The 24876-nt window shown below is 42.8% G+C and overlaps 2 protein-coding genes across 6 annotated transcripts in view; one reads left to right on the top strand and one right to left on the bottom strand.

Moving 5' to 3' along the window:
- Positions 1-12892, top strand: part of LOC133128108 (MAP/microtubule affinity-regulating kinase 3-like) — a 37189-nt gene extending 24297 nt beyond the window's left edge. For 2 of the 5 annotated variants that reach the window (XM_061241403.1, XM_061241401.1), the window contains exons 14-17: positions 227-324; positions 3145-3411; positions 4414-4440; positions 11348-12892. In XM_061241403.1, coding sequence (XP_061097387.1) covers positions 227-324; positions 3145-3411; positions 4414-4440; positions 11348-11699 — 744 coding nt within the window. In that variant the 3' untranslated portion in view covers positions 11700-12892. Of the gene's footprint in view, positions 1-226; positions 325-3144; positions 3412-4413; positions 4441-8396; positions 8439-11347 lie in introns of all 5 variants that reach the window. The other 3 variants (XM_061241405.1, XM_061241402.1, XM_061241404.1) reach the window with 2 other exon arrangements.
- A 4591-nt stretch (positions 12893-17483) lies between these two features.
- ckbb (creatine kinase, brain b) lies at positions 17484-21233 on the bottom strand. The gene is made up of 8 exons (XM_061242133.1): positions 21142-21233; positions 20186-20390; positions 19424-19578; positions 19194-19326; positions 18874-19045; positions 18547-18670; positions 18251-18440; positions 17484-17921 (listed from the first exon to the last, which is right to left on the bottom strand). The coding sequence occupies exons 2-8, from the start codon at positions 20376-20378 to the stop codon at positions 17743-17745; spliced, it is 1146 nt and encodes a 381-aa protein (XP_061098117.1). The 5' UTR covers positions 20379-20390; positions 21142-21233; the 3' UTR covers positions 17484-17742.
- Between the last annotated feature and the right edge of the window lie 3643 nt (positions 21234-24876).

The following is a 24876-nucleotide window of genomic DNA, read 5'->3' as shown; positions in this document are numbered from 1 at the left end:
TCAGACGGGGTCCAATTAGCTACCAAATAGGGAGAAAAAGGGAAAAAAATAAATAAATAAAATTCTCGAACTGGTTCAGGCATGAATGTTAACGGTAGCAGGTAGGAATGTTTGAAAGGTGAAAGAATGTTTCCTTGCAGGGGCAGATAATATTAAATGGTAGGTGGTTTATGGGCTCTATCTGCTCTGCTGGGGCCTTTGACTAACCTTGATGTTTTGGATGCAGAGTAACACCGGGGGCATGACGAGGAGAAACACGTACGTCTGCAGCGAGAGGAATGCCAGCGACCGTCACTCCGTCATCCAGAATGGGAAGGAGAACAGGTAAGAAGAGCATTTCCCAGTCCACAGATAGCCTGGTCCCATCTAATAGACAGCATGACCGAGTCCACAGACAGCCTGCTCTTGTCTAATAGACAGTATGACCCTGTCCACAGAGAGCCTGGTCTTTCCTGACTAACATGACCTCACCCATTGACAGCCAGGTCCCACCCACTGAGCCTGCACCCCCCCAGCAGAGCGCAGGGCGTGGACCCTACCCATCGATGAACTGACTAACCACTTCCACCAGACAACCTTGCTCTACCCCAAATATTCTAGTTACCTCTGTCACCCATTGACCCCCCACCCCCCTCACCTCATACCCCTACAGTAGCCAGCAGACCATCTGCTTCCTGTCTTTCTTTTTTCCACCTTTTTGAATTCCGTACTGCTGTTATTGTTTAAAGGGGTTATTATGCAGAAAAAGAGACGACTGAGGAATGGTCGCAACTCTGATTCTCTTCTTGCCTTTTATGCTTTCCCTTCTGGTTGACCCCCCCCCGCTCTTTTGTTTCTACTGTGTTGTTGAAATGCCTGTCTGTTGCCTGTTGACCACCTGCCTCTGCCTGGCTTCACCCCCGTCTCCTCATTCCACAGCCTGACAGAAATGTCCGCTTGCATGCTTAGCCCCCCTGCGCACGCACTTACAGGCTCCTCCACCAGATCTCGCCTAGGTATATATCCTAGATGGTAGAATTTATATTCTAGACCTGGGGCCTCATTTACAAAACTGTGCTTAGGATTCACGTCAAAAGTTTGCGTAAGCATGAAACCTAGGACGTGCGTACGCAAAACAATAGTCTGATTTATAAAACAGTGCATACGCACGTCCCACGACAATTTTCCTTTATGAATCACAATCAACTCTAAATGTGGCGCAGCTTTGCCGGCTTCATGTCCCGCCCACAGTTGCCTATAAATAGGCAGTGAAACGCCCCTAATGAATATGCATTTCACGAAGACGACAATGGCAAACGCTGAAAAGAAGGCCAAGAAAAGGGATTTCAGCCATTTGATTACCTCTGAAAAGCTACAGGTGTGGGAATTATCCTGTAAATGACGAACAGTTCTGCACAACGAATGTGATGATGACGATGATAATAATAATAATAATAATAATAATACACGTCATTTGTCTAGCACCATTGAAAACACAGTTACAAAATTAAGAGATAAAACGAACAAAAATGTATAACAATAAACACATTATAAAACGTAATATATGAATATGATAACAATATATGAAACTATGCTCGTATCTGCCCGACTGACGCATTGTAAACGGCATCAGTGCAGCGCAATTTGTCCGACTGTTCACCATATTATTTATGAGAATACATTTAATAACATGAAGTATTGTTTAACAATTCGTCTACATATTTGAGGGATTATTTTACAACAACATCTCCGTTTATATTTATCATCCTAAATCATATTTTTTGGGCACTCCAGGGAGCATCAATCAAACAGCTGTTTGTTTATTCGTTGTAAGAGAGGCTTTTATCCGTTTTTGCAAATTAACTCTTCGTATATGATACGTGAGAGGTAATATTTCATTACATTACATTACATTACATTGCCTGGCATTTAGCAGACGCTCTTATCCAGAGCGACGTACAACAAAGTGCAAATTAAACACAAGAACAAGTGCAAATTGGACCTGAGAGGACAGTATAGTTCCGAGTCCTAGTGTAAACATGCAGAAAATCAGAACCCTTTAAGAGTACAATCAACAACAATCAATTTCGATTTATTTTACACAGTGGTATCTGTTGTATATCATTTTCGACTTCTCTCGTCGCCAAATGTTGTGTTGCACTTAGGAAGGGAGAGAACCCGTACAGCGAGATTCAACAACACAACACTTTAATAAGTATAACAGGGACGAAGCACGTCCTTACAGCAGCCATACCCAGCCACAACTCCCGGCAAATCTTTATACCTTTTTAAATCCTGTTTCACTTCCCGTTTTCCTGGTCTTACGTCACGAGCATTAAAGGCACAGTTTCTCATTTCCCCAGTTAATGTGCGTACGCATGGGTCAGAGTTTCCGTGGAGGACCGCACATTTTCCGGTCAAGTTCGTTTTTTATAAATGCCAAAGTTTGCTTAGAAAGTGGCGTACGCATTCTTTTGTGCCTACGCAACGTTTATAAATGAGGCCCCTGGTCACTTCAATGGTAAGCAAAGAACAATCTTCCCAAATGCTTGTTACCACATGGGAGAGAGCCTGAGCCTGTGATGCTGGTATTTCAGTTTAAACATACAGTAGAGCTTCAGAGAACCGAACATATCGGGAATGTAGGTAGTTTGGAATACCGAAATTTTCGGAACTCTGCAGTGTCATTGAAATACACCAATTTTATTAAATTAAATATTTCAGTTCAGTATATTTAATTTTACAGTCAGCTGTCATATAACAGACATCAATAGGCTAAATTGTAAACTTGTAAAATAGCCAAATCAGGCACAAACCAGTATGTTGAAGTTGGCAAAGCAACCAATTTTTTCACTCTTGTGAATGAACACCAATGGTAAGCGAAAATCAAATGAAAAATTATTTGTCTCCTTTTGCTTCCATCGAACAGCAAAATTTGCCCTGGTCCTTTTTGACCAAACAGCCATCAAATTTTTTGTTTCGCATTTTGAATGAAATTTATACTTCCAATTCCATACCCTGTTTGGTTGACTAGCCTTTTTCTTTTTGAGGGGGGATCTCTGATGTTCTACTGTACTCCCTCCCACTCAATCTCTCACGTGACTGTGTACGTGTTTTTGTGTGGCCACCCCTCACTTGTGCGCCACCCCCTTGACATACGCACAGCACGGCGACCCCGGCAGCCCAGCGGAACCCAGGCGCCTCCACCCACAGCGTCGGCGGGGCCACGCCCCCGGACCGGCTCCGCTTCCCGCGCGGTACGGCCAGCCGCAGCACCTTCCACGGCGGCCAGCTGAGGGAGCGCCGCACCGCCACCTACAACGGCCCGCCCGCCTCGCCCACCCTCTCCCATGACGCCACACCGCTCTCTCAGTCACGCACACGCGCCTCCTCCAACCTCTTCACCAAACTCACCTCCAAGCTCACACGCAGGTAAAGCTCTCACCCCGCCCACCACCCTGTCCAGAGCCACCCCTCATTAATCCTCAATGTCTGTAAAAAAAGATTTAAAAAGTGAATAAGACTGGACAAAGTCTAAACATCTTGTTATTCAAGATTACTCATGGGAATTCAGACCAAAGCCAAAGCCACCGATGCCAGATGTCTCAACTTCTGAGTTGCTTTATTTCTCAAAACCAGCTGAATGCCAAGCTCTGCTCGAATGTGTTTGAATGAGCCTCTTGTCGCACAATGAAATCAAGAAGACAAGGTCTCTGTTTTCCTCTTTATAAAGAGGAAGGTCATAGTACAGAAGATGTTTCATTGCCATCAGAGAACTTCTGTACATAATGAATGGTTGGGTAATGACTATAAAACTCCTCCAGTCCAACCTTTTGGAAATGTGCTGTAGTTATATATTAGACAATGCCTACAGGCTGTGTGTTAACTGTGCTACCTCTATGAATGCACCTTCCAGCATCTCCAAAAGGTCAGTTATTAAGATCTGCATCATGTGTGTAACCAGTACAATAAAAACAGAAAACAAAACCTTAGTTGTTTTAGAGGCATTACTTTAATTGACAAAAAACCATGTATCCCTCCATTGGGTGCAGTGATTAGGAGCTTGCCACTTGAGGCACACAAGAACTTTGGAGATGCTGGAATGTCACTTCACTATGCAGAGTAAATGTTGCTTCCTTCTGTAGCCATGCATAGAGGTAGCAAAATTAGCATGCTGCCCATAGATATTGTCTAATCTCTTTGTACTGGAAGCACAGCAAATTGGTAGCATATTCCTTTAAAGCCTTATAAAACCTCCTGTTGGTCCCAAGCCCTCAGGCGTTACCCATAGGTTGCTCTCACGCAGGTCCTATATTGAATTAATAAAAATAAACCTTACAAGAATGCCAGGCATGAGTCTGGATCTATGACTTTTATCTCCCATTGTTTTCATATGCTTTTGACTAAGGCTTTTTGCTATGTTCTGTTTTGTAGAAACATGTCATTCAGATTTACCAAAAGGTAGGATTTTCAATTGGTTTCTGTGTGTAATTAACCAGAATATTTTTTTTAAAGAGAAATTACATTAATTTAACTTCCTAACTCATTGTGGAATGAGACATAGTCTAAATGCTTGAAACTCACCCAGAGCTGTTTGCTCTCTGAGGCAAAATGGAGTGCGACTGAGCATGCCTGTGGCAGTTGCTGGCCCCTCAGTTGGTCAGCACAGCCAATCGGCAGCCAGAAAATAACTCTACTAACCACCCATGCATGCTTTTCTATTGGAGTGGGGTTTGAGCACAACAACTGACTGCTTGATTCTGGGTTAGCAAAAGTTTTTTTTGTACAGTTCAAATGTATGCTATTTCAGGTAAGTTTTGTTCTGTGGTATGTGTGTTTCAACTTCAAGGGAATTTTTGTAGTTTTGTAGAATTTTTAATTTTATTACATTTCTTTGCCATTGCTGCATTCAGTGGGATCAGGAGTTTTAGGGGTACCAGAAGGCTCCATCCTGACTGTTTGGGACCAAGAATGAGTGCCAGTTTTTGTTTACTTCTGGCATGGGGTTGTACCATATCACAGCAGAACATGTTGATGTAAAAATCAATAAGGACTTGGACTGGCTTTTGCAACCCCAGGAGGGTGGGCGGAGCCTGGCTGTTCTGCCCAGGATGCTAACGTTCATGCACCTGGGCTAGGAATCGCCATGAAACCATCAGGACGGCATTGTGTGTGTGTGTGTGTGTGTGCGTGTGCGTGTGCGTGTGCGTGTGCGTGTGCGTGTGCGTGTGCGTGCGTTCAAGCATGCATACATAAAAAGGGGGGGAGGGCTTTGTGGGTCCATCTGTATAACAGACCCTTGGTTGTACAATTCAGACCTCCTCACTATGCGATTAATGTGGCCACTCAGCGATGTGTTGGTTGAAAAAGTGGATGGCTCAGTTCCAGACCCACCATGCATCATTGCAGTGACGCAGTGGCTCGTATGGGGTGTTCAATTATCAGCCACTCCTCTACTTGGATGTTATTGACCAAAATGAACAATCCTGTCAAATTGGAAGAGTCCTCTTGTCATTTCACATTGTTCCTTGTAGTTCCACCGCTCTAAACATTTCCTTTTTTCCTGATTTATTTTATGGCTGTTGTATCTCTTGATCTGGATTGTATTTCTTTTCTCCCCCCATGTTGTATCAATGAATACCAATACTCCCTTTCAGAACTCGTCTTCTCTTGCAGATTCGCGAACAGAAGATATAGAAAGTTGTAGAAAATTGGAGATGGAGAACCTAGAGTAAGGGGACTATTTGAACTTGAGTCTTTGCCGACAATGGCTGCTGAGTGTGCGTTAGGGCTTTGTGGTCCTCTCCCCCCTCTTCACCCCAATGCCCCACATAGAAGCAGACAGACACTGAGATGCTGGTGCTATGGACCACTGCCTCACTGCCTATACTGGTGCTTTGCACATCCCACTGCCACAATCTACCCCCCTACCTGCCCCCCTTTCAGGAGCCATGATATCTTACCCACTCCATCGTGAAATCTTCCCTTAATGTAGGCATATTCAGTGACATCGGTATCGTGCCTTTGCAGCCTTGTCTGTCACTAAGTGTCTTCTTCCCTTACATAGACATTTGGCATCGTTCTGGTGCTCCTAGGCCAGTACAGAATGGCAACTTTAGAAACAGGAAGTACTGGCAGCTTGCCACCCCCCAAACACACAGCGGTCTGTAGGAGAGTGCCATCTTCTGTTAGATGGCAACAACTAGTCAACCACAGAGGAGGATTCACTTATTTCATTAGGAGAACCCACTGAGCTCCTCTCCTACAATGAGCCCCATATTTTTTCTTAATCTGTTCTCCAAAATTTCGGATTTGTAATCAAACGGTTCACTTGTGTGCACATTACCTGCTTTTATTTATGGGTATTTTTATACACTTTGTTTTTACCATGTAGAAATTACAGCACTTTATACATAGCCATTTCAGGGCACCATAATGTTTGGGACCTATTGTTATGCAAATTGAAGTAGTCATATTTAAAACTTTGTTGCATATCCTTTGCATATAATGACTGTCTTTGTAATGGAAATCACCAGGTGCTGAGTATCTTTTCTGGTGATGCTCTGCCAGGCCTGTACGGCAGCCATCTTCAGCTTCTGCTTGTTTTGTGGACTAGTTGCCTTAAGTTTCCTCATACGATTTATGAAATGCAAATTCAGTTGGATTCAGATTGGGTGAATGACTTGGCTAGTAATCATTTTTCAGTTTTTGGCTCCTTTGTTCCTCCTTTGTTGCTTTAGCAATATGTTTGGGATCACTGTTGTGCTGTAGGATAAAGCAATGTCCAATGTGTTTGGAGGCATTTTCTTGAACTTGAGCAGATGTTTCTGTTCACTTCAGAATTAATTCTGCTACTATCAGCAGTTACTTCATCAATGAAGACAAGTGAGCCAGTGCCTGAGCCAGCCATACATACCCAAAATAGAGCACTCCCACCACCATGTTTCACAGATTAGTGGGGAAGGGTGCTTTGGATTTTTGACTGCACCTTTTTACTCTTCCCACCACTCTGAGACCAAGATTGATTCATACAAGTTAATCTTTTAGGTGCTTCTTAGTAAACCTGGCCATCCTGTTTTTGTAGCTAACTGGTGGTTTGTATCTTGTCTTCTGCAGACCGTAGTTACTGAGATGTCCATATCTGTATCCTGAAGGGTTTCTGATCTGCCGTATAGGTATTTTTCTTTATGGTGAGAATTTTCTGGAAGAGGTAGAGGTATTCTATGGCCTACCAGGCCTGTTGCGATTACTGAGATCACCAGTGCTCTCTTTCTTATTATGTTCCAAACAGTTGATTTTGATAAGCATGAGGATTGGCCTATGTCTCTGACTGATTTCTCAGCCTCGTAATGGCTTCCTTGACTTCATTATCACAATTGTGTTGTTCACAATTAAGACTCCAAAGGCAATAAAATGCCTTGAATCAATGCTATCTTGCTATAATCCTGTAACTGCAAGGAAGCAATTGAACACAAATTGCAGGATTAATCAGAAATCAGCCATTTGTTCCAAACATTATCATGCCCAGAAATGGGGGGGCTATGCATAAAAACTGCTGTGATTTATACATGGTGAAACCAGAGTGTATAAAGATATCTCTAAATAAAAGCTATATCTTTGTCCCAAACATTATGGAGCTCACTGTATGTGACATGAAAACAGCATGTTTAGTACAGCTTTACCGCTGTAAAAGTTCCATGCTAGTTGGATTCTCTGTCTGATGTCTCACTATATCCAATATTTCCAATTTATCATTTTGCACATCTTTTATAATAGCATCTTTTATCACCCCCCCCACTTAGTCTCTTCCCACCCTGACCCCACCCTCCCCAATCACAGCAGGCTGCGTGAGTCCCGCTGTGTCTGCATGCTTGTGTCCAATTTATAAGCGTGTTTGTTCATGTGTGAACCTCATTCACCCCAGTACGCATAGACTGACACGCCACACTCAAACCCTAGTTCTGTCTCCTACACTGTGTGTGAGTGCACTTCTCTTTGCTCCAGTTTTTCTTCAGTTAAAGAAACAAGAAAGAGTGACTGCCAGCATGACCGTCCAGCGGCACCATTTTGAGAATGCAGCTCACGCTCAGTTCGGTCCTATTTGAGGAACCGGACTTTTATTCCGTTACTCACAAACCTCTCGAGTTTGGAAATTACCCTTTCTTGTACTACAACAGAGACGGAAACGCATTGCCAAACGGAGTGCTCTCAGAAACTGGCCGATGGCTTTCTTGGTTTTCTAACTGTTAACTAGTCTGTTAGTCTTCTGTCTTCTCCCCTCCTCTCTCTTTCTCAGTCTTTTTCGATTACTTATTTTCTGACAACCTGTTTTTTTTGTCTCCTGCCTTCTCTGGAATCTAAGATGTCTTTCTTTTTTTACCTCTCTCTCCCCTGCTTTCTAACTGTGGCCCTATCAGAGTCCCAGAGTTTGAGAGAAACGGGCGCTTTGAGGGCTCCAGGTGAGGTTATTGTTGAAGGGGAAGGGTTTCCCCGCTCCTATCGTGCTTTGCCACTCCAACCTTCATCCAGCACATCCCACCCCGCTCCTGCCTTCCACTGTGCCTGACCTGCTCCCCAGTCTATCCCGGGTGTCCAGGGCCTAGTTCGAGTCAAGCTGGGGCCTCACTCCTGCCCTTTCCAATTTCGTCCAATTTCTTCCGCCAAAGCTGTGTGGCCTGTTCACCAGCGCTTGCTCTTATTTGTGGTTGAGTCTGTCTTCGTGTTGTAATGCACTGAAGTATGGACGTTGTTTCAGGCACTGTAATGTAATCTTCGTAACGTGTTGCCAAGTGAATTGTTCGTCATAAAAGGCAGCTACAGGTGCGATTTTAGCACTTCACTGTTAGCATATGCATTTCTTGATGCTGGTTTTAAAAAATGAGTAGTGATAGTCAGGTAAGGTCCTCCATTATGACTCCCTGCTCTTAATTTGAGTAAAATAAGTCAGGCTTGCCACACTGCTGATCACACTTGTTACTTCAGTTTTTATAATAAGCCAGGTGTACTGTCAAAATCTGTGAAGCCTTTGAAAGCTGATACTTCTGAATTGAATGTCACGTTGGCAGTGAGTGCACTTGCCTTCATTGAGAGTGGTCTGTTCATACTACATAATCAAAATATGAGCTGTTCAGGTACAAAAAAAATCCAGTAGCACAGCGGGCACTGAATCGGCCCCTCCTCTGTTCCAATGGTCGACTCCAAGGCCTGTCTAATCTGAAGTATCGGAACCTGTCACCTTTCGCATGCAATGCGGTAGTGCAGTCTGCAGAGGGCTGTGTTTTGCAACAGGAAGTGAAGATGAGAGCTTCCAGCAGTGTTCTGACGCCGAGTGGTGAGAATAAGTAACAGCAGTCCCATTGGCCCACAGCTGTGATTCTCGGTGCTGGTCTCTACTGTGGCGTATGCTGGTTTTACCTCAATTATTGAGTGCTAATCTGTATATGTCATCTGTGCATTTAAGTAGTTACTAATATTTCGTAAAAACTGTCCCATTGGATGTTTTTGTCCAAATTTGTTTAGTCTATTGCAACCCCTGTATATGGTGCGTTCTGAAATGGTGAAAAATCTGATCAGTTGACACCCCAGCCATACTGTTGAATGAGACCCTGACTGAGAACTTAGCCTGGCATAGAGTATCATAATCAAAATGTCACTGTAAAATCAACTGCATTTACACTGTTAATAGTGGAACCAATGTAACCATGACTATTTAATTTGGTGTGTTAATTTCAGTAGTGTTGTATATGGACATGGAATTGCATTGACAGAATGGTTCAGTGAAGCTCTCGTCCCTGAGACATGTGACGTGACGTGTAAACTCATGGACGGGTACAATGGGGAGTTGTATGTGTTAATTTTGTGAGATGCAGCGCTTTGGTTTGCTTGAGTTTGGTTAGTTTTCTCCCCTACGGAACCCCCACACCCGCAGCGAGCCACGTGCTTGCACCAGTCGTATGTGCACCAGCTGTCTGACGCATGTGCACCTGCAGTCAGATGCATGCTTTACTGATGAACTGTGTTCTGTCAACTGTGTTCTGAGCATGAAGTGGGGAGTGAAGCATGCTCTCCCCTTGCATTTAAACACAATCACACACTGAGCAACACAATCACACACTGAGCAACACAATCACACACTGAGCAACACAATCACACACTGGGCAGCTCACTGACTGCTTTTAGTTAAGTTTGTCATGTCCTCTGGCTTTTTAAAAAATTCACTCTCAAACACACACACAGTTAAATAAAGAAGGAAGCAGGTGAACAGACCTACAGTGCCCTGTATAATGTTTGAGACAAAGACCAATCATAATTGATTTGCCTCTGATTTGTCACAGTTTTAGATTTAGAATCACACCATTAACATGTGGTTAATGTGCACATGCCCAGATTTCCTTAAAGGGTGTTTTAATACATTTTGGTTTCACCATGTAGAAACTACAGCGGTGTTTATACATAGTCCCCCCATTTCAGGGCACCATAATGTTTCGGACAGATGGCTTCACAGGTGTTTATAATTGCTCTGGTGTGAATTGCCGCCTTAATGCAGGTATAAGAGAGCTCTCAGCACCTTTTTTTCTTCTCTCGTCTTTCGATCACCTTTGGAAAATATTATTGCTGTTTATCAACATGAGGACCAAAGTTGTGCCAATGAAAGTCAAAGAAGCCATTATGAGACTGAGGAAAAAATAAAATAAAATAGTTATAGACCTCAGCCAAACCGTAGGCTTACCAAGGAACATAATTAAGAAGAAAGAGCACTGGTGCGCTTACTAATCTCAAAGGCACTGGCAGGCCCAGGAAGACCTCCACAGCTGATCCACGCTTTGGTGGTCAGGTGTGGCTTTTTGTATGACCACTGTCTGCAGAAGACTTCATGAACAGAAATACAGAGGCTATGCTGCAAGATGCAAACCACTGGTTAGCTGCAAAAAGAGAACTTAAGGGGACAAGCATGAGCTAAAGATTGCTGCGATACAGGCCTGGCAGAGCATCACCAGAGAAGACATCCAGCTGGTGATGTCCAATAATTGCAGACTTCAAGCAGTCATTCCATGCAAAGGATATGGAACAAAATAAACATGACTGCTTTCATTTACCTAACATTGCTGTGTCCCAAACATCATGGTGCCCTGAAATGGGGGGACTAAAAATGCCATTCTGACAATGTAATGTTTCTTTATTACAAATCTCAAATTATAGAGTAGAAAGGCAAATAAATAAATGATGGATCTTTGTCCCAAATAATATGGAGGGCACTGTCTGTATATTACATAAGCTCCCACCTGCACACACACACATGCATATGCTTATGCCTAAAGCTCCACTGTCTTTCTCTCTCTCCACCCCTCCCTCCTTCCCTCCTTCACAGTCGTAACGTGTCTGGGTCTGGTGATCCCAAAGAAGATAGCAGGGAATCCAAGCCTCGCTCCCTGAGGTTCACCTGGAGCATGCGGACCACCAGCTCCATGGAGCCGGGCGACATGATGCGTGAGATCCGGAAGGTCCTGGATGCCAACAACTGTGACTACGAGCAGCGCGAGCGCTTCCTGCTGCTCTGTGTCCATGGCGACGGCCACGCCGAGAGCCTGGTCCAATGGGAAATGGAGGTCTGCAAGCTGCCCCGCCTCTCTCTCAACGGTGTGCGCTTCAAGCGGATATCGGGGACCTCCATCGCCTTCAAGAACATAGCCTCCAAAATCGCAAACGAATTAAAGCTGTAAAACAGAAATTCGCAATGAAATGCAACATTTAAAAAATTGAAAAGCAATGGGGGGGGGGGGGAAACATCCAAAATATCTTACTAAAGCTGTACATTCTTTCAAGTAGCAGTCACAGAAATGTGTTTTATTAAAAAAACACAGTGCATTGAAAATAATGTATACAAAAATGCTTTAGGCAATAATTTTCTGCGTCTTTGAAATTGTATTTTATTATTATTATTATTATTATTATTATTATTATTATTATTGATATGGCAGAAGTTCAGTAGCTGCTGTTGAAGAGACCATGGGCAGGATTGAGGAATTTAAATTTGTATTAAATTATCATGCAAGTGCACTACAACATTAAGTAGCCTAGGTAGCCCCCCGCCCCCCCCCCCCGCCCCACAAAAAAAAAAAAACCCGCTTCCCCAGAGAGCAAAGACTAAAACAGCTGGGATGATACTGGATCACTGGAGGGGGAGGTCACCGACCTGAAGAGTCAGCCCTGAAATCATAGGCTCTGAATTACCCCACCCCCATAACTCCTATAAATCGTCTTGGATTCTCACCCTGCTTTACCATAATTAAGTGCCACCAGTCCAAGATATTACTGGAAAGATGAAAGTATTATTGTATTATTTTTTCTGGTGATGGAAGCCACATTCCCCGTGTGCTGGATGTGGTTGGTTATCAGTGTAACAGCCAACGTACCGAACAGTAGCTATACAGGGCACAGTATGCAGAAACTGAACAGGAACCGCGAGGCAGCTGCTGTTTCGATTGGCTCTGAGGCAGGGGTATGCAGTGCATCATGGGTGTATTAATTTGGTCTGAGAGACTTCATTTTTGGCCACTTCTGAAAACTTTTTTTTTTTTTTTTTTTTTTTGTACCTCTTCAGTATGTATTGCCATTTGCAATTTGGTCCAGTCCTTTTGAGGTTGTGTGAGTCAGTTGGGACAAGCTGTTCTGGGACAAATTTGCCATTTATATTCTTCAGTATTCTCCTTACAACCCCAAGGAAAGCAAGCACTGTTTTTTGTTTTTTTTTTGGAATGTAAATACTGTAACTTAGTTTTGCAACAATCTGCATATTGTTATGCTTCCTCCTGTTCTTTTATAAGTTCTGCTTTGAGCCAGGAACTATGAAAATAATGTAAACCGTCACCAAGGTAAAGGTTACAAGTGGCTCCATTAAAAACATCAAACAATCCCCAAGCCTTCTGTTATTTGTCTGTGTGGACATACCCACTCTCTAGCACCATTTTATTAATGGTCTCTGTTGTATTGTAGAACAGTTGGTGCCAACCCAAACACCAAAATTAATTTATAGAACAACATTGCATTTTCTATATGACCCCTGGTGAACAGTATGATAAATGGAAAAATTTGGGCCAATATCTTTTGCTGTCTCAGAAATTGCATTGTTTTTCTAATGTTTATTATTTTTTAATTATCTTTATAACTCAAAATGTTATATAACCATGGCTCACAGAAAGAGCAATGAACTGCTGGGGGGTTGGGAATATCCTGTGACATAACTCGATTGGCCAGATGACTGTCAAATTTGGGCCTGCCCCTTACATTCACTATGATCTGGGGGAGAGCCCACTATTCACCCTCTTGTCTGTGTGGAATCTCCTTGCCTTGCAGTCCATTCCTCTTTCAGGTCACCCATCTTTCCCTAAAAAAAGAATTAAATATTTTTGAACACAATTTACTGGAAATATTGACTTTGACCATTAGGATAAATACATCATCAAGCAATAGCATGGAGCTAGCAGGATATTAATAGAATATTCTAACAAATCGGTGTGGTGGTGTCCATGTATGCCAGTAAAATGGCTTCTGCAAACAGAAGAGGCTGCTTCTACAGAAAAGGGGCAACCTAACCCACAACCACAAGTTACTGATTAGGATTGGTTGGGGTCCAATCCACATAATATTCTGAAACCAAAATAAGTGCCAGTCCTGCTGAGTTCCAAAATGGGGACCATCTAAGGTGCTTGGCTCTGAACCGATTAGCAAAAGGTGTCATAATCACCATGGGCATGTAGGCTTTGAACTGATGCAGAATCACTTTCGTATCGCCTACTATAAACAAATGACGATTCATGAAGATTGCCAGCTTGCTGTCAAAGAGACAGCTTACACAAATGCAGTCTTAGCAATGGGGCGGAACTGTCAAGTGGCTCAAGACTGTGTTGAGGACCTCTAGCAATTTCCACTGTGGTAATAAAACTTCTCAATAGCCCTACTTTTCTGAAGTGTTCCTTTGCAGGGGCCAGACCCAGTTTCTAGAGGGATGGGTTCTGTTGACAGTTGCCACAATGTCTTTCTGCATTGAGAACTTGTCCTGGCTGTGCAGGAGCTGCGACAGGGAGCCGTCCAGCATAGTCTTCACTTCAGAGAGAACCACAGAGCTGAGGCTGGGGCCCAGAAGGAGACTTCCTCCTGCCCGAGCTTGAGCAACATTGAGTCAAGGAGGCATAGAGCAGGTGTGAGCCTCGTAGCCAAAGGTGGCCGAGTGCATCCAGACCCAGTGGTGCTTCCAGCTCTATCACAGAAACTCATAGGAATCAGTGCATTAAAATGAAAATTTCAACATGCGCCTGGCTGAACTGAGCCCAGATCTTCAATCCTGGAAAGTGGCACCAGGCTAGAAAAACCGTGATTGATTCTTGGTGATTGGTGTGGTAATAGCTGCTTCCATGTTCTGTGTGCATGTCAACCATTCCAAACAGGGCCTTCAGCTTTGGCGGAGGCATCTGTTGTGAAATAAGTCCCATAGGTACTCGTGGCGTTGCCAAAAGTTTGGCCTTGACACATTTATCCAATTCTGAAAGGCTTTGAGTTGGAGGAGACCCGAGGTGGCTATTGATACAGCTCCTGCCATGAAACCCAAGGCCCTCTGGCCACTCTTTGATGGTGGCAGCAAAGAGCCTACTGTTGAGATAGTGGTATGCCTCTCATCCTAAATGCATGCCTACATATTTACTGAATCCAGGTGAATACCTGGGAAAACGGTTTTGCATGTGTGACACGTTGCTCTTTTCTACATTTAGGGTAAGACCTAGGTAGTGCAGACAATCAATGAAAATGCCATGTGGGGCACAAAGCTAACTCCCAAGTTTCTGTCAGTAGGAGCCGATTCAGGTAATTCAGGGTATACACCCCTTGGAGCTGCAAGGGGGCAGTCGCATAATGTACATTCAGAATGCCCAGGGCTTGAGGCAGATGCCATTGGGCAGCACATAAAGCATAGCCACTGTCTGGGCAGAATGGAGATGTAAAAGTATGCATCTTTGAGATCTACATTGGCCAGTGGACATGCCGTAGAATCTGGCAGCAGCATTTTCAAACAAAACACTCTGAAGGGCATATTCAACACATGTAAATGTAGAACGGGGCATAAGATCTAGTCCCATTTGGGCTCTAGGAAGTACTAGGAGTAAAAATTGCTGTGTTGGATTGCAGGCTTTGCCAAGTGCTTAGGGCCATATCAGCATGAAATGTGCTGTACAACTTAAATTTCTATTATTATCCACTACACTCCTAAAGATGTTTGTGGGAATGTATGGTGTGTCTAAGACCACAACACCTGCTATTACTGGGTCAATGTGAGGGAGCTTTGTACAGCCACTCTGCTGCACAATCCATATTTATGAACTCGGCAAAACCGCTGCAGGAAGCTGGAGCTGACACTGCGATTCTAGGCTGTGCTTATCTGCACCGCAGTCCCTGGGGGAAGCATTGTGAGGTATGGATCATGTGGAAGAGGATGGCATTGTGGGGTATGGTCTTCGTCAAAGGCAGCTGCCATTGCTCACTGTTGTGGCTTTGGGATAGAGCAAGCAGGGATGTTGTGCCTAGCACAGTTAAACTCAAGGTTAGATGCAGCAAGCTGAATATATGACATCCTCTAATTCTGGGAAGTTAGGGACCTGAGAAGGTCTGGTGTTAGGGGGTTGCTCTGGAACTAGCATTGGGAGCTTTTCAAGAAAAAGGCTAAATGCCTGCAATGTGTGCTGACAATCAACAAATTCAGAGCCAGAAACTCTTGGAATTTTGTTTGTTGCATCTCTTGTGGGGCGGGCAGTATGGACGTCACCCTCATTTTCTGTTTTCTTAGGAGAGGAGATGCCAAGAGAACAGCTTGTATTGCTTTAGTATAAAGCCTATTTTCTTTCTTCTTCCTTATGTGCATGACCAGATACACAATATATTGTAACAAGCTCACTTAAATGATTGAAGATTTTTCCTATGCACAGCCAGAGTCTTGGTGCATGGTGTGACTTTCTTATTTTTTTTCCCCCTCAGTGAATAATTGTACAGTGCTTGGTATTAAGCTCAGAATAAACAAGAGAAACTGCGTAAGCATAGTGCAAGGAAATTAACGATTCCTTCAGAAGCAGAGGTGGAGGTCCATGCGAAACAGCCGGTAATGTTGGTGCCTTATTGCCTCTCGTTTAAATTACTGACATATGTAAAGTACTGTGTAAAAGTCTTAGGCACCTGTATCTGTGCAGATAAGAGTCTTTCAAAAATAACACAATAAAAGGTCCTACTGTTCTTCTTCAGACTTTGGTTGGCTCCTCGCTTCTGATCTCAGACAGCCTTGATCAAGTTTTTATGTCAAAAGTAGTCAATTGCTTATAGTAATATGTTACTTTTTAAAATTAAATACAAAGATGTCTCTGGAAGTACTATACATGGTATGAACATAAAGTTTACTGCCTTTGTCTCGATCTTCCAGTTTGTTAGCTGGCCATTTATCAATCCAGTCATGCAACATGGGATATTACAAACCCATGACAGTTAATTCCTCAATTAAATAAAACCATTTTTATGTGCATTTTGCCACCTGATGTCACTAAGCTGTGTTGCCAAGTGTGGAATGGTAACTTATTGGTCTTGGCTGCAATTCCTGGGCTTAGTCAATAGAGATAATGTTCTACAACAGAATGTTTCCCCAAAGGATTTATTACATTTTGTGTCACATTATGTAGTATGCTCTATGGGTGTGCCACAGGGGTGGCAATGTTAGCACTGCTAGATTGGTCAGGCTATAATTTATTGCAATGGAATTACATATACATCATATAGCTGTGATGCCTGCCACAGTTCAGTACTATTTTGGTCTTGTTCAGTGACATGTTTTTTGATGGCAACAGCGGTCAGCATATGCTCTGCGTTTTGATTCCTTTATAGAAAATGGAGCAGACTTGAGGGAAATCAGATGACCCTGAATGTTTGATAAGGCGTCAAGACCAGCCGGAATTAATTTCTAGTGCTTGGTGGTGGGAGCAGTAAATGATAGATGCTCCATTGCACAGGCATGCCAGAACCAGTAGAAACAAGGGTGGGAGGATGCAAGCTCCAGCAAATGTTCAATACGCTTTTGAAATCATCTCTCTCCAAGTTTCTTTTTATTCTAAAACAAATTAGCATCACATCCCATTTGAATGACATTAGATTAACATTTAACATTCACAGGTGCAATGCAATAATTAAATGCAGATGTAGAGTACACTGGCTGATCATAGAGCTCAAAGTGGCTGAAATGTTAATGCACACTGGACGTGGAGCCTTCATCTTTAGACTCAAATGCTACACCAGAAAGAAATGACAGGGTTCTTAGTCAGAACTCAACATTTGAGGACGTTATCAGGCTTTACTTACTGCACCTCAGATCTTGTTCCAAAATGCAGGGAAGGGTCACCTCAAACTCCACACGTAGGCCAAGCCTTCCTAAACATTAATACAATCTGCAGTTCCTTTGAGCCACCAAAAACCACCACAAGTTAAAGGTTTTCCACAGGCCTTTATTTCAGGTGTTAAGATCCATCTTCGACACTAAGATGCCCGATACAAAAATCCTTAATCACACTGATGGAAGACTCCTAACTTAAGTGCCACCAACGCTTGGTCGGAGTGTATTTCTTGATGTAGTTAAGATTAACTTGTTTTTGAAGGATTCAGCTGGTGGGGTGGGGGGGGGGGGGGGGGGGCTATGATAGGGTGGGTAGTAGAGGATGGAAGGGAGGCAGATATGAAAGGATTTCACTTCTGGTCTGGCATGAGGTCATCAATACACTCGCCCTTCTCCAGATGCTTCTCCATCTCCACCAGCAGCTTCACTCCATCCACCACCATCTGTACCAACTCCACTTCCGAGAAGCCCAGGCGGTCAGCATTGGAGATGTCGAAGACACCACCCACGGCTGCAGTGTCCACTCCCCCTGATACACAGAAGCAGTGTCAGAATCCCTGCCTACCCCCATACCAATGACCCGCTAGTGCAAAGAAACAGCAGCCAAATACAAAATGACTGGTATCCATGCTGCATTCTATACCAACAGATCCTTAGTTGGTACTTTTTATTTATGAATCTGCACCTCCAATCTGAGTTTGCCCATTTGTGCTGCAACTTAACCCTGCTGTAAATAGGTTTTAATTTAAAAGTAAAACAAAAATGGAGAAAATAAAACCCTTAGATGGTGAAATTCAGAACAGAGACCAGTCACCTGAAGCTTACAGACTACAGTGCCAGGGTAATTGGGGTGGATACCTGTGCCTCGTTTCTGGAGCCTCAGCCTCTTGAGAATCTCCCCAAATTTCTCATGCTTGCTGAGGTTGGGCAGCTTGACATGCACGCCACCACGGAGGCCGGTGCCCAGGTTAGAGGGGCAGGTGAGCACGTAGCCAAGATGCTCGTTCCACATGAACTCATGGCCTTTCTCCTTGAAGAGGGACTCGATCTGTCGGATAGAATAGTTTAGGGGCAGGACTTAGAATATCCCATCTACTTATCCTTGGCATTGGCAGATGAATGACCAACACCATTAAAATAATCCCTTTGCTGACCTGTGTGAGGCCGTTGCAGAAGCGGGTGAACACCTCCCTCATGTTCCCACCCTTCTGCATGGAAATGACACGGAGATGGTCTTCCTCATTCACCCAAACTAGGAAGGTCTTGTTGTCATTGTGCCTAGGAGACAAATGGATAACAATGAATAGGGAAGCCTACTACCATTCCAAACCCATTTTCAGCAATGTGAAATCACCCTAAAAAATGGCTAGCTAACTGCTAAAGAAACTATAGTTTGCATCAAAACCAGACAAATTCACAATTTCATCACATGTCTTTCATCAATGCAACACCCCAATTAGTCCCCAGGTGTAAGGACTCACCAGATTCCCCTGGCATCAGGCCAGTCACGGGCCATCCCAGAGGCCAACAGCAAGGGGGAGACGGGCTTGTCAAACAGGAAGTGGTCATCAATCAGTTGCTGCTGCTCTTCTTCCGTCATGTCCTTTAGAGCATAATACTTCCCTTTCAGGTCCCCCTCCAATGCACTTAAACCTTAAGCCAAACACACAAGAGAAATCCTGTTTGCAATCTACTCAGCTAGTACCACCCCATTCCCTTCTAGGGAGACTGCATTTCCAGTGGCTTCCACCAGAGAGAGACATCTACATTGCCAACCAACTAGTTCACACAACCGGCTTACTTTCAATGGAAAGACTCTCAATGCCTCGTCGCTCCCCGCGGCTGCAGTGGGGGGGCAGGCAGAAGCCACGGATGCTCCTTCCAGTTCGGACTCGAGAACTCAGAACGTAGTCTGGGTCCAGGTCATCCCCACCCTACAAAACCCCCCATGTGGTGTTAGTAGGATTCAAATAGCCACACAGCGATTAAGACTGGACTAGGGGATGTGGGGGAGGAGGGGGTCAGGGTTACCTGCAAGTTATCTGGGTTCAGGTCAGTTTTGTGCGTGTCTGAGGGCTTATATCCTCCATGTCGATCCTCAATGATTGGGTCCAGCAGATCTTTGAAGACATCGTAAGACTCTTCATCTCCAGCCACACAGCCAACAGTCATGATGAAGGGGTGGCCTGTATGAGGTGAATAGAAAAATTTTAATTTGAAGAGAAATCCAAGTAGGTTTCAAATTCAGGTGTTGTCATGGGGTGTAGCATGTGGTTGTGTACAACTTTGTCAATTATGTCTGACAGCCAACACCAATTTCCATGTCAGCAACAGTTGAAGTATTGAATATTCATGAGGTTGCAAGATAAATTGCATGACAATGCAAGTTTGTTAGACTCAGTAATGGTCCTTCTGTGCACTAGTGATTATGCAATATGAACAGAAGAGTAGTGGCCTGTGCCATAGATACCAGCAGGGATTTCAGGCAAATTGGAGCCTTGATTTCATCCAAATGCCATTAACACACAATTTGATTGAATCTTGATCATTAAGGTCATGTTTGTAGCGTGACTTCAAGGTGACCGGATTTTCACTGGGTTTATGATCAGGTCACAATGCTGCAGCACAACCTTAAATTGCCCTTTGGCAAGGTCACTTTGTGGAGCGTAGTAAAGGATGGAGGAGGTGACATTACATTACTGCTGAACCAGTGTGAATTACCCTTCAAAAACCCCTTGGGTCAAACAGAACAGATGGCGTTGGTGAAGGGGGTTAGCGCCAGCGGGTTGTTACCTGGGTTATCCACCCCAGTTTGAATGAGGTCATCCAAAGTAAATCCGCTAGGCGTTTGTTTATCCCGCAGTTTTTCGTACATCTCCAGCGTCAGCACCTTCGCCATGTGGTTGTTATGCTGGCTGAGGTCGGGGTACTCCTGCTCCGCGGAGTAGTTCATCTTCAGCTGATTGTGGGTGTTACCGAAAGGCATGATTGCGTTCACCTATGGACAAGAGCGCAGACTTAAATCGCGCACGTATGCATGGCGGACTATCGTTAATGAATGCAGTTTTGGGAAAGAGGACCCAATATGCACGCCGGCTTTTTAAAACCGTATCGACACTGGTTTGCAATCACGCAGACGGCAATAATAAGTTCCATTTCATGTAGAGGATTGTCACAAATGCATTCAATTAAACCTACCGTAATGCACACCAAGTCTTAAGCCATTTGATGCTTGCGTCATACCTTTAAAATGGCAATTTTAATCAAAGGGTTAAGTGGACGCGGTTAAGGAAGATGACAGGTAAGAAAATGGGGCGCAACGAGACGGTTGCGCCAAGCTTCGTGTCTGCAACCCAAAGGATGCGCAGCAGACGACATTTAAGACCTTGCAGAAACAAAAAATGCAAGGTCGTCCGCAGTCCTGTCAAATTCAGCAATGCAGATATCTTCTAATCTCACTGACACAAGCCTCGATTTAAGAGATTAAGTTGTACAATATACAGAAAACCCAATAGACACGATTAACATAATGCTATTCATTCTTGTAGAACACAGGTTTATTACAGTAGTCTCCCAGCCAAAGGCGGATTGATAATGCAAATAAAAACATATTCAAGTGCACTTCGCCTGTATAGCCCTTGTTTACCATTTCTAGTGTCGCATTATTTGAAAACGCGCCATTTTATTTAATGTATACCTTTATAATGTATAGCGTATAGGCATCTACCTAAAACTTTCAAAAATCCTACCTTATTTTTCGTTTCTTTGGGAAAAGAGGCAAAGATCCTTTTTCGACCCAAGAATGAACACACCAACACTAATTCTGGTGTCCGGATTAAGCGTCCTTGGATGGTTTTTATATACCAGAAGAGCTCGTGTCTGATTGGTTGCTATTTGGGGTCCATTCATTCTATTGGAGAAGGACTAAACACCATCACTTACACGACACTTAGCAATTAGCAGCTTTCATAGATGATATACATTTTCTTTGAAGTATGTTCATATTAAGAACAGTTTATTTACTGTACGGATCCAATAGACTACAATACGTCTAGATGGATTTAAATAAGCATGTTTTACAATACATTTCTAGTTTTAATTCAATAGCTCTCTAGGTGATTAAATATTTGTTCACCGATTTATGAAATACCTTACATTTTATCGACAACACATTAGTTATTGTAAAAGCAGAATAGTTGTTTGAGATAATTTGGTCGTGTTCAACATTTTAGTTCATATTTTTCTTGCAGATAATTTCAGAACATAGGTTCAATAACATCCTAATCATAAACAGAAAAGCATGAACATCAGAATCATCATCATTCGCAGGAACCCTTATCCAGATTGTTTAGGCTGCAATCATAGAGTAATTTATTTGATCTGGTCATATATTGCAACCATAAAGTGTGCTTATTACAGTATGAGGTTTGTAGAATGAAATGCTTCGTTTATTCAGTTCTGGCTTATTCAGGGTTTGGATTTATTTTGGAGCGTCATCAATAAGAGACACGGACGTCCATGCGCGTCCCGTTTCACTCTGCACAGCAGTAGTCTACCTTTCTCGAATGTTGTCTGCGTCTAGAAAGGTAAGAAACAGTCCGTATGTATTTATTTAATATGCATAAGATGTATGTCATCTATGGTTTATTACATTAAATATTTGAAATATTGATTTGACTGTTCCTGCATGCTCAGATTGGGGTCTACGGTGTAGTTTTTGGTATCACGGCTTTTAATGTTGTTAAATTACAATGCATTTATGCTGTAAGTGAACAATAAAACAAATAATAAATAGCTACCCTGTAACGGGTGCTAGTATGAGTAAGAAGGTGTTTTTTCTTTAGATTTTATTTTGCAAATAATTCACTACTGGTAATTCTTTAAGAAAATCGATGATTCACCAGTAAACTTGATCGGTCTTCTTCGCTTCACAACTATTACGATGAAAAAATCAATATAATCAATGCTGCTCCGAAAAGCCTTTGGTGGTGTCTGTTAATCAGCCGTAGCACTTTTTGTCACAGATCTGGCCAGTAACTAGTACATTTTCCTGAGATAACTTTAAACCAGAACACCCAAAAACCGAGTTTGGTAAAAACTGGAAAAATAGTTTCTCGTTCTCAGGACAGTGTTTTCCAGGGGTAACCCCGTGGCATTGTTGGGCAGCTGGAGGGATGGCCTTGGCACATGGGTACTTCTCTTCCAGGAGTAGCAGGAGGCTGAATGCCAGTGGGAGTCTTTCCTATTCAACGATGAAGTAGACTCTACACTTGACCTAATAAAACCTGAACCTCCTTATTAAATTATTGGTGACTGGAGACTAGGCTGCAAGTGCATTGTAGAAGAGTGATATTTTCATTATTATTATGCACTTTTTTATTTTAAAAATTAGACCAACGTACTGACATTGATCATAATCTGTCAAGTTGAATAAGCTAAATGAGAAGATCCTTCTGATATTATATGACAGTCTAATGAGCATACACATTATGTTTTAGCATTGATGTGTTTATCATTCCGGCTGAATAGAATTAATTGTGATGTTTATTTTATCAATATAAAAACAGTGCGGCTCCAAAGCCAAAAAAGAAAACATATTTTGTGTACAGGATTAAGTGTGTTTTCTGCAGAATTACCACTAATAAGACCACTGTTAAACAGGAAGTGATGTGACCACCAGAGTCAAATCAAGGTTGTGTTTCTCATGTTTAATGGTGACCAAATGTGGCCAAAATGTGTTTTATTGCTTTTGAATCGCAGTGTTACTGAGCTGTGGTTACTTGTCAAGAACATTAAATCACCACAAAAATAGAAAAATTCTAAATGACTGTCCCAATAGGATGTTTTTGTTATTGCTCTGGTCAGTTATGAATGCCTTGAGCACATGAGCCAACCACTGATGCATTGTAGGCACCTCTGTTATTTACAAATAGAAAAGTTGGAATGGTTGCAGTGCACCGACTAGAACTTCACAAAAGCTGCTCGTCATTTCACCGATTTGGAGTAGCTGTCCAAGTTGTCCAATGCAGTTCTTGTAAGACTGAGGTTGCAATAGGCCATAATTACACTGAAATTGACCCTTCATTTGTAAAATAAAGCACAAATTGGTTAAGTTTTCAAAATGCATGAAATCATAATTTGTTGTATAGTTGTGCAGAATCGGCTTTGGTATTGTGAATTCCTTTCCTTCCTCTTTAACAGTGGCCTACCCCTAAATACTGAGGCCTTAAATCTGCAAAAGCAGTGTGATTGTTACGAAATTGCAAACAATTTCAAGGGTAATTTTTCTACTGCTTTCAATCAGAGGAAGTTATTAATTTTATTTTTGACTTTGAGTACGAGAATTCACCAATTGAAGAGTGGGATTCTGTGACTACAGCATGTTTACCTGCTTTAATTTAGCATTGTAATTGATCCAATTATGTAATTAAGTGCTTAGACGGAACAGGAGCTAGAAACATCTTTGGTAGGCCTAGGAATAAGTGAGTTTGTTGACAGCAATATACTGTAGCTGTCTAAATTGTATTTAGGTGACATATATTCATTTTGTTGATGTTTTTTTGCAAACCGACTTACAATCACGGATGTACTTAATTGATAAAGTGACCAGACATTCTTATCAGGAACAGCCTCGTATTGCCATTAACATGCATCATGATTTATCCTAAAATCTTAATTTTATTTAATTTTTTCCCCCCCCCCATTTCTGTGGTACTACTATATTTCAGTGGGCCCTCTGGCTACAGATGCCATTATTGTAGGCTGAGGCTCACATTGAATTAAGTACATGGTTCTCCAGGGAATCTGGTCAGGCTAATCACTTGGTACAAAAACCAAGGTTAACTACAATCACCACTGTATATATAGTCCTATTTGAAAAGCTGAAATAATGAACGTGTAGCCCATGCAGTTTGAGTTTAGATTACCATTCGAATGGGCTGATCTGTTTCTGGAAATTGCTGCAACCCACGTTTGTTGTGATTCTGGTTTTGTCTCGAAGGCAGTGTCACTGTCAGATGAAGTCAGCAGGGTGATGTGACTAAATGGAGCTCCCATGAGCTTTCAATCACTGTTATTATTTTCAGTTACTTTATACAACCCTTGGGATTGATTGCTGCACCTGATAAAATTAGCATGGGATGGACAGACATCTCGACTCCATTAAATATAACAGTCAGTGAAATAAGGCATGGTACTCATGCAGTGGCTACCTGGCTTACTGGATATACAACATGCTTGGAGGCTGCGGAGCCTGCTGGCTATCGCTTGGCCTGCAGGGCCAGACTGAAAATTTGGTTGCTCTGACATTTGACCATGTGATCATTGATCAGTCACTTAGATCCATATTCAACTGCTCCTTAATCTGAAGAAACAGATTGTTCTTCGTCAACATGCAGAAAGACGAACCCCGTATGAAATTACATAATACCATTCGATTGGCATTCAGAAAGTCCTTGAAGTTCCTGCAAGTGTGAATTATCTTC

This window comes from Conger conger, chromosome 5 (assembly GCF_963514075.1).
Source record: "Conger conger chromosome 5, fConCon1.1, whole genome shotgun sequence".
NCBI lineage: Eukaryota > Metazoa > Chordata > Actinopteri > Anguilliformes > Congridae > Conger > Conger conger.
Note: the sequence above shows the minus strand (reverse complement) of the source record. Positions and strands in the feature narration are given on the sequence as shown.

Coding starts and splice junctions, on each gene's coding strand:
- ckbb (XM_061242133.1), bottom strand. CDS start 20,378: ATGCCTTTCGGTAACACCCACAATCAGCTGAAGATGAACTACTCCGCG. Junction 19,327..19,423: donor TGAACCCAGATAACTTGCAG/GTAACCCTGACC, acceptor GGGGTTTTGTAG/GGTGGGGATGACCTGGACCC. Junction 17,922..18,250: donor GCTCCAGAAACGAGGCACAG/GTATCCACCCCA, acceptor TCTGTGTATCAG/GGGGAGTGGACACTGCAGCC.